The 10703-nt window shown below is 28.4% G+C and overlaps 1 protein-coding gene across 1 annotated transcript; it reads right to left on the reverse strand.

Annotated features, from left to right (window-relative positions):
• Positions 1 to 1720: 1720 nt before the first annotated feature.
• LOC106343730 (auxin-responsive protein IAA7) lies at positions 1721 to 4002 on the reverse strand. Its single transcript, XM_013783027.1, has 5 exons — positions 3680 to 4002; positions 2851 to 3101; positions 2468 to 2603; positions 2072 to 2133; positions 1721 to 1988 (listed from the first exon to the last, which is right to left on the reverse strand). The coding sequence occupies exons 1-5, from the start codon at positions 3916 to 3918 to the stop codon at positions 1948 to 1950; spliced, it is 729 nt and encodes a 242-aa protein (XP_013638481.1). The 5' UTR covers positions 3919 to 4002; the 3' UTR covers positions 1721 to 1947.
• Positions 4003 to 10703: the final 6701 nt, after the last annotated feature.

The raw sequence follows: 10703 nt of genomic DNA on the forward strand, positions 1-10703 counted from the left end.
TTAGGGTTATAAAAGTCTTTTTGACAAAAGAAAGTGTGTCTCAAGTGATAAGTGTCTTGTAGTGTAATTTGAATGTGAGAAAATGTCTCTGTAAAAAATTCACATACTAGAGTTACTAGACATTGTGTCGCTCCTTTACGTATGTTCTATGTATATTGTTTTCTAGAATACTACATAAAGGTAACTAAATACTAAAATAATTTATCAGCATATCAAAAACAAGTATTTAATTTGAAGGCAGGAATTTATTATACTCAAAAAGAAAAGTAAATTTATTTGTCGATGTTTATTTTATTTTGCAATTTTGTTATTTTATAATAAAAAATATATATGTTTTATAATAATGCACTGCTGCTACATGATGCTTGCCGCAACCGACTCCTTTCACACTATCACCGGAAACTACCATTCACGATCCTTTTTAATCCACTAGTTATCATTGCATCATGATTATAAATGATTGATTTTGTCAAAATTTAGTTAGTATAGTTTAAAATAGTGGCTATCCAATTATAAAATACATGCAATGTATTGGCATATAAAATCCATGCGATTTGTCGCAATATTTTGAATTTTTTTTGTCACAATATTATGATGAATCAAAAAATATATAGGGTATGAATGGTTACCAGGAAACGGCGAAGAATAATGCATTCTCTAACGTTCCTGAAAAAAAATTATCATTCACAAGAAATAATAATTCTCTCTTATTCTCTTTCATTTCTTTTTTTTTGTAGAGAATTAAAGAACAAAATTATTCCTTGTTAAATTTGATAAAAAATAATCATTCTTTTTCATTCCTGCTATTTTATTTCCGTACATTTTTTTTTATTTGTTCCTCTTGTTTTCCGGATGGTCACCAGTTAGACTCATAGTTTCATGAAAACCATACCTTTAAATTTATATCATCCTTCAAGTGCTAAATAGATTCAATAATTAGATTTTCTTGGTAATCTGGTTCTTGTAGTGAGTGAATGGAATTACGGTGATCTAACTACCCAATTAAAATATATGCAATGCATTGGCATGTAAAATCCATGCGATTTGTCACAATATTTTGATTTTTTTTTTGTCAAAATATTATGATGAATCACAAAATATATAGTTTCATGAAAAATGTACCTTTAAATTGATATCATCCTTCAAGTACTAAATAGATTCAGTAATTAGATTTTCTTGGTAATCTAGTTCTTGTAGTGAGTGAATGGAAATACGGTGATCTAAAATCAAGCGTTTAGTCATTTTAGAAGCAATTTTCCAAGCACTTTTTAATCAAAAAAGAAGCACTTCATTTTCATCATTTCTAAAAGTGCATTACAAAACTAGGGATTTCTTCACACATAAAACAACAACAAATTATAGAATTTGGAGAAACAAATTCTTACACATAAGAAACGACAAGAAACATAGTATAGATCAAACCCTTTAACAAAAAAAAAAAGAAGCATAGCAGGGATCAAAACAACATTGGGAAATTGCACCCTATAGCCATAAAAAAAACACAAACCCACTATCTAACTAAAAACACCCTCTCTATCTTTATTTATCTTCCTATCCCTCTCTAACCTCTTACTAAAAATCTAATTATTCTTTTTTTTAGTTATTTGGCAAATAAGCCCCAAAACATTCGTGACAAAAAAATAGGGATCAAAACACATGTACATATATATATATCTAGTGGTGACTGATCATCGACCCGACAGACACATGTTTGGTAATAAATATGACACAAACACAGAGATTTTTAAGTTTCCTCTCTTTTGGTCACATTACAAAGTTGTCCACATCTTACGGGTAAAACAATACTATTGCCCTATATACCGATCAAATATTTTATATTACAACACGTATATATAGGAGATAGCCACATAAAATCATAAAATTACATATAAAATCAAGAACCCGCCATATTGATCATGGATAGATACCTTTTCCTTATTATGAAGTTCAGGATCTGTTCTTGCAGTACTTCTCCATTGCTCTCGGAGCTATAACAGAAACAAGAAAAACAAATTAATTTTTATTCGAAAAATAGAAAAGTGGAAAGACACACAAAATGAGTTAGATATACCAAGTCCAATTGCTTCAGCTCCCTTCATAATGCGCAAACGTTTGCATGAGTCGACAAACATTCTGAAATAGATATTCAAGTTTACGGTTAGAACATTGGTATGTGAGTCCTTAACATTTATAGTTTATTCTAAGGTTTTAGCCAATAATGTGGTGAGAAGAAGTTGATTGTGCCAGCTACGAATGAGCTTATTAGACTTATTGATGTATATATATAGTATATACAATTGCATAATTGGAAGATCCTCTTGTCTCTTGCCAACCAATGCATGGGTGTACGTATTTATAACACATAGAGTTTGAATACTTTGGCTTATTCTCTACCAATTTCGGAAACGTGTAATGAGTCGAGTTATTAGTTAAAAATCTGACACATTAGAGATTAAACTTGACTTACTCCCATGGGACATCCCCGACGAGCATCCAATCGCTATCTTTGTCCTCGTAGCTTGGAACGTAATCAGAACTATTAAGCAGATCCATTAGCTTGCTCTCGTTCATGAAATCTATCATTCCTTGTGCTCCATAGTTTCCTTGAAATTATTCAAAACATTAACAAATCATATAAATTTATGCGTTTATATGTATACCATATAGTAACTCGCATACTTATTACAATCTAATCCTTAACATATGTATGTAAATGCAAATTTACGATTTTTGATTATTGTACACATACCTACGGCTTTACGTGTTAAAATAGATACGTGAGTTTCCAAAATTCTTTACATACTAATTTATATGTGTCCCACTTTTTCGATATTACATTCTAACGCGTACCCATAGTAAAGGAGCTGAACATTTTAGCCAAAGCATCAGAGAGATCCTGATAGCTTTTGTACATCTTAAGGTCCACTTTCCTTAGGTAGGGAGCTCCGTCCATGGATACCTTCACCAATGCAGCTCCGGAAGCTCCTCCGCCGCTATTTCCAGCCTTCTCGCTGCTGGCCTCCTCCTTGCCGCTTGTCTTCTGCTGTGTGATGATGTTCTTCCTGTAGTTCCTCACAGGTGGCCATCCCACAACTTGGGCTCTACATACAACGACATTTATTATATATGTAAACATATCAATGTTATTACTAGATCTTTAATTTACTGTTATGGCTTGACTATAGATAAATGCTTTAATGTTTGCTTTCGCGATGAATAAATTGCTGTTTAAGCATCAACCACGCTAAGTTGTTTCTTTTTTCTTTAGTGGTATATATATAATATTGCTAACAAAATTAACTTCAAAGTTATGGATTAATATATATATATATTAAAAAGTTTATGTATATATTAAAAGGTTATGTTTTTTTTGTAACACATTAAAATGTTATGTATATGGTAATATATATATATATGTATGTAATTTTCAACGTAACCAGTTTCAAAAAGAAAAATTGGTTGGTGGTATGTTTACTCAAATCAGTCACAAAATAGTAAGCTTGGAGGATAACTATTATATTTATATTATAATAAATTAGTGGTGAAGAGTGCGAATACGTCGTCCAAGAACTTACATAGAGATGGAGATTTTTTTTGGAACATTTCTTGCATAAATTAAGAGATGGAGATTTGTTATTTTATAACCATGTATTTATATATGTATGTATGTATAGCTTACTTAGCAGGAGGCTTAGCAGGGTCTTTGAGAAGAGTTGTCTCTTTGGAAGCTGAGGCGACGTTGTTAAGATCGACGGCTCCTTCTTTGTTGGATTGAAGATTGAGCATGAGATCAACGGTCTCTGAGAAGCCTCTCTTGTTTCCCACCGCCGATTTTGCCAGATTCTCGTTGGCCTCAGCGCCGCCGGGGAGGCCGAGACAGAGCTCCGTTGCCTTGAGGTTAATAAGCTGTCCGATCATGTTACCTGTAATAGATTATAGATGTTATTTCTCTCTCTCTCTCTGATTTGGTAAGAGGGGAAGAAGGGAGAGGAAGGGGGCAATAATAATATAAGGAGAGAGGATGGTGGTGGGGTGTATGAACTGCATGTGCATGTCCTTTGCACTTTTTTTCTTCATGTGTGGGGTTTTTGCCACTTGGGATTATTAGATGTTTTTTTTTCTTTGTAACTTATGATTATTAGATGTTAATAAATCATTTTTACTAGCTTTGGTTCTTTGTTTCATGATGATCAATAATTTTCTAGTTAAAACTTTTGATTGGTGATTGACAATGAATGATTTTGTCTAGCTATAAAGTAAAGGGACGGAATTAAAAATTAGTATCAACTTAAAACTATTTGGATTATTTTAGTAAATTTCTTTTGTTCTGATAACCAAAAAATTTTGAATTTTTATAGTCCCAGTTTCCTCATACTCTAATATACTGAATTTAAAAGGGATATTTCCTAGCAATGAACAACTAATCTACCCATTGTCTTTTTTGCCATAAAACCAATTTTTGACTATTTTAGACATTGGTTACTCTTGCACTATCTTAAAAAGTCATAATGAATGGTGACTAAGAAATGATGGGGAATAATGCATTCTCTGACGTTCCTACAAAAAATCACCATTCACAAGGAATAATGTTTTATTTCTCATTCTTTTTTTTCTGTAGAGAAATAAAGAACAAAATTATTCCTTGTTAAATTTGAAAACGAACAACCATTCCTTTTCATTCCTGCTATTTTATTCTTCTACGTTCTTTTTCTATTCGTTCCTTTTGTTTCCAGAATTGTCACCAGTCAGACCTATACTAATTTATTGAAAAGCCAAAAATGTAAAATTATAAAACATGCTATTAATATACATGTATACCTATGAAAAATACTTTGTGATGAAATTACTATCAAAATTAAAAATTAAAAACGTCTACAAGAGTTTTTTTAAACTCAATCTACCATCTACGACAACTTGAAAATGTAATTTCACTGAAGAAATAATCCATTGATTTTAGGATACGAAATATATCACATATGAATCCATCTATTTTGTATAATTTACACTCTACGACTATTTTATATTTTCAAAGTTAGCATATAAAATTTGTAAACTTTATGCACCAGTTTAGATATCATGTATTCTCTGAGAGAAAACTGATAAACAAAAACCATGGTTCCAAATTAAGTATTAAATTTCATTAACTCAACAAATGTAACTTTTATAAAATACACACAAAATATAACAAGAGAGAATAGGTTTGGGTATTTGTGTCTTCGACGTCTGGTACAATTCAGGTCTGATTTATCCGGATCCTCGACATTTGCATCCAACTAGGTATTTGAAAAAAAATTGGTTCGGGTTCGGGTCGATTTCTTTTGGATCCGGAATAGTCCGAGTCCATAATTCGACTACCTGTAACATACATGTAATTTTATACCAAATGAGACCGACTCGGTTTGGGTATTTAGGACCAAAAGAGACTCAAAGTACACGAAAACTGAAAAGCCGGACCACAAAAAAATGCCCGAAAATCAAACAATTACCTGAAAATATTCAAATATCCAAAAGACCCAAAATTTTACCCGAGGAACCAAAAACATCCAAAGTTTTATCTAAATACCCGAAATATATTTTTTAAAATTTGAAATTTCGTCTGGAACCTAAAATTATAACCGAAAAGGCGAAACAAAACTTTAAAAAAAAATTGTATACTGAAAACATATATTAAATACCCAATTAACGTAGTATTCACAAAATTTGGGTATTTTGGTTACTCGGACTCAAACAGAGACCCGCGGGTTCAAAAAAATTCAATAGGTATTTTTCCGATCACGGACCTGAACTTGTATTTCCTATCGGTTTCGGTTTACTTTTGGATTCAGGTAAAATTGTCATGCCTTAGAGAGAGTTAATAAGAGTGTACATGCAAAATTTCAAATAAAGTAATGCATAGATTATGTAATTTTAAACGAATTTACTTATTCGATATACTACAACTTTATAAAATAATAATATACAATAAGACCAAAGAACTAATTCATATCTAATTTTGTTTATAACCCAAAAATACTTGCGCTTTTGAAGCGCATGTCAAATCTAGTTTCCATTACAGAAAAATAAATAGAGCTAAATTTGAGAATACTTTCCTCTATTGTAGCATCCAAAGATAAAAATAGCAATTGGTTGAAGATTCTCTAAGATCACGAGCTAAATTTAAAATCAAAATTTCAAAAAAAAATTAAAAAGAATTTTCGAATTTCAAAAAGAAAATTTGAAGAAAAAAAATTGAAAACAAAATCCAAGAAATTTTTTTATAAAAATTTTAAATTTGAAAACCTATAGTTCGAAAATTATAAGAAAATTATAGTTTTTTTTTAGTTTTTTTGTTTTTATTTATTTAAATACTTATTTATATTTATGTATCTATAAATCAAGGGTATAGAAGTCTTTTCCCTCTTTAATGAAGAAGATATTTGTGAAAATGTCCTTTTAATGAAGGTAAACATGAATAATGTTACAAACAGTATGGTAAACTTGAAATTCTCCCATATATTAACTTATATTTTAAATATGAAATATTGTTATGATTATTTTAATTTTTTTTTAAAATGTTAACTGTAAATTTTTTTTTTGATATAAACATAATTTTTATATTCTTAAATAAAAAATTATCAAAATCTCCATATGAAAACATTGATCAAAAGATATTTAGAGAGAATTTACGTCTTCTAAATGCTTTTACAATAATTGTTGATTGAATAATTAAGAGAAATTGCTTGAAATATACTAAGTTTGATATCACTTTTCAAAACTACTTTAAAATTTGGATTTCGGGTTTAATGATTATTATTTAGAGTTTAGTATTTAAGGGGTGAGGTTAGGTTGATAATCTTTTATAAATAAATCTTAAACATTTATTAATGATTTAGGATGGTTAATTTTATTTTTGTACTAAACTTAAAAGTATTTATAAAAATATATCGTTTAAAGGTAAATTTGAAAAGTAGTATCAAATTTGAGGTAAAGTAGAAATTTCTCCAGTAATTAGGAGAATATTATTTTAGGCAGTTCTGTCTATTAATATGATAATGAACCATCTAATATGGAAATATTTGCATGAATCTGTTTTTGAATTTATTTCCAACAAAATCACATATTATTTACAATTGATATTTATTTATATATTAGATCAAATTAATCTAAATTTTTGAAATAAAATTTATATTGGTTTAAAAAAAATTTCTTTCAAACCAAAGAATATAAAAATCTTTTACCTTCAACCGTTTGTAAAACCCAAAAATATCTTGTAGACTTGTACCACTGCATTCAAATACAAACTAGCTAATCTTATAGGAACTCCTACAAAAACTTTCGACGTAAGTCAATTGTATATTTGTATATACTTTGTAAAGTCACCATGAGGGCAATCCTCCCACAAGGGAGCATGTATGATCGTTGATTTGAATATGCCATATACTACCCTTCATATCAAGTCTAGAACCATCGAACTTAAAATGATTTTGGCAATCTTGCAAATTATCATCATCTTGCTCTAATACCGTTTTAGTTTAAAAAAAAATTAAGCTCATGTCCAACTATATCTTTTTTTTTTGTCATCATGTCCAACTATATCTATTAGTGTAAGATAATTATCAGATTTTACAGAATGCTGAAAAGTTTTGTGCGTAACTTTAGTTTTAAAAATGATTGTTTATATGGTGGATCGTAACAGATGATCGGTTCACTTTCTAACATTAGTCGGAAGGTATTCCAAACTTGGGGCATGTAGTATGATAGCCATTCCACTCTTTAGCACTAAGTGCATCCTTCCGAGGACGACCGGATTAGCCGATAGAGTTTATAAAAAAAATGATTGTTAGGATATTAATACAAATTTACATTAAAATTTAGACAATTTTTTTATAAATAAAATACAATTCATTATCTTCCTAAAAAAAATAATTCCAATAAGAGCTACAAATTTTGGGTAACTGGATAAACAATGACTCTAGGTTACATAAATCAACAACAAGAATCCCCTTTTTGCTGTAAAGTATATAAGCAGATTAAGCTATGGATAGAATGGAAGCAATAGAAGCCCATGATTTTGGCCTCCAAAATAATAACTTTATTTTTGGCCAATTTCTTAAAAGAATCTGTTAGCTTTACATTAACAACGTAAAATTTGGTAGCTAACCAAAAAATATTATTTCATATATTAATTGATAAACTTAGATATAGGCTTTGAAACACCTACCATGTTGACAAAAAAAAGAAACACCTGCCATTATTTAATATGGTCAATTGGTGAAATAATCATATTAAGGACAAAATTAACAAAATAGATATACATTGGGAAGTGTGAAACTTTAAAACATACTTGGATCTTTGTCTCATGCATGCGCGTGGGCATATGCTATTCTATTTTTTTGTATAATATAGAACAAACAAACAGAGAAAGAGAGAAAAAGATAGAAGGAGAGGGAAAGATAGAGGGAGAGGGGAGGAAGATAAATATTGTAAGTTATAGTAGAATGTTAAGGACATGATCAAAAAGAGCGGAAGAGTTAGGAGTGAGATGGAGAAGTAGTAGAAAGAAAAAGAACAATGAGATGGAAGAAAAAGGATAAAGAGAAACAAGGATAAGAAAAATGAGTAAGCAGTGAAAAAGATATAAAGGAAGAGAAGATGAGAAAAGGGTAACAAAAAAGATGAAGAGGATGAAGATGAAAAAAATGTGAAGAAGAACAAAAAAATAAGAGAAGGAGGATGATATATTGTAACATACTATATTGTGTCACTAAAATATAATAGTATAATATTTACAATATAATATTACCAATCATCTATCGATTGTATGAAAAAAAATATGAGAGAAGGTCAAGAATTTAATAGACTTATAATAGTAAACAATTCAATTTATATCGAATTTCTTTAAATATACATGTTTAAGTATGATGTCTCATTTGAATCTCCTATATATTAAAAGAGAAACATTACAACATTTGAGGTAGCCATGTGTCATCACCACAATGATTCTTAGAATCCTTAGAGAATTAGGTTGGTTCATATAAATATATAATAAGCTTTTTATTAAACTAACCATAAATTAATTATTAATATTCTCAATTCTTTCCTTAAATAAAAATTTACGGAATTTCCTAATGTGGTTAAAGTATATATGAAAATTAATGATTTTGAATCATAAAGATTTGATACAAATTAGTGTATTATCTATCATTTTTGTTTAACTTTAAGTTATTAAAATAAATAAAACAATCACATTAATCATATAATAAAAAATTATATATTTCTGTATATGTTATATTTTGATCTTTTTAAAAAGTTTCACATTGAAATTTTTATGATCCATGATTTAATTTTTTTTTATGACAAGATACTAATTATTACAAAATTATGTAAGTAGAAAGTCTCATATATATATATATTAATATCTTTTAATTAACCTATATACCATAGAAAATACATAAATATTTTAATTTTGAAATTTGTTTTGAACAATTTTTTTCTGATAAAATCTTTGAACAAATACTCATAACGTAATATTTAAAATTTGCATTGAATGTTTATAAAAATTATAAATTACTAAAACTTTCAAAAACATTGCACAATGAAAATTTGTTATCAGCGATTTATTTTTTTTGTTATAAAAGATTCAAATAAGTAGAACGCATCATTTAACAATATATCAATATTAAAATATACTATTTATCTATGTATATATTATGTAAATTTAGTTATATAAAATAGAAAATAGAAAAAGTGACTGTATGGATTAATAAAAATTATTTACATATTCAACCAATTTAATTATATACGTAATAGTTACTGATTTTTTCATTATCCAATATATATATTATTTGTAATATATAAAATAACATATAATATGTAAAATATATTTATATATACAATGTTCATCCCGCGTAAGGCGCGGATCTTAATCTAGTTAGATATTAAAATATTCTATGTTTTTCAAATAAAATAGGGTGTGTGTGAGCGAGTGAGAGAGGGATATAGAAATATAACTTTCAGCTCTATACTACGTTTTCAGAAATCTTCAACACATATTCAGTTGTAATAAAAAACTAGTTACAGGTAAACTACGGAAATTTACTGGTAGTTTTAGCTACGCAACTTTTTGTTATAATCCATTGTTACTTTTAATAAGTTCGCATCACGTAAAGTACATAACATTTTTTTGTTATCTTGAGAAATTTCATGTTGAAATCCAGATTAATCTTCAGAGACCTATAATTAAGAAATTTGACAATTAGAATGATACAGATTAGACAGAAATGGTTGAAATTACAATGATAAAAAGTTCAAAATTTTGCTACAGATAAAAGCATTCACAATAATCTCAACTACTAATCACCAGACACCACAACTTAAAAAACATGTAACAAGCTAAAGTATCTCCTATATATTATTTGTGAAACATTACAACTTTTTTTTGTAGCCACATGTCATCACTAGGATGATTCTTAGAATTATTAGAGAAATAGGTTGGTCCATCTAATTATATAATAAGTTTTTTATTAAACTAACCATAAATTCATTATTAATGTCATTTATTATTTCCTTAAATAAAGATTACGGAATTTCCTAATGTGGGTAGAGTATATATGACAATTAATGATTTTGAATAATAAAGATCTGATAAAAAATATGTATCTTCTATCAAATTTGTTTAATTTAAAACTATTAAAATAATTTTTAAAAAAACACAATAACCATAT

Source organism: Brassica oleracea, chromosome C5, assembly GCF_000695525.1.
Source record: "Brassica oleracea var. oleracea cultivar TO1000 chromosome C5, BOL, whole genome shotgun sequence".
In the NCBI taxonomy this organism is placed as follows: Eukaryota; Viridiplantae; Streptophyta; class Magnoliopsida; order Brassicales; family Brassicaceae; genus Brassica; species Brassica oleracea.

What these genes read in the sequence shown, in the direction of transcription:
- LOC106343730 (XM_013783027.1), bottom strand. Translation starts at nt 3,918, where the DNA reads ATGATCGGACAGCTTATTAACCTCAAGGCAACGGAGCTCTGTCTCGGC. An exon ending in GTCGGGGATGTCCCATGGGA is followed by an intron (nt 2,134 to 2,467) that starts GTAAGTCAAGTT and finishes TATCTATTTCAG; the next exon opens with AATGTTTGTCGACTCATGCA. An exon ending in AGCTGAAGCAATTGGACTTG is followed by an intron (nt 1,989 to 2,071) that starts GTATATCTAACT and finishes TTTCTGTTATAG; the next exon opens with CTCCGAGAGCAATGGAGAAG.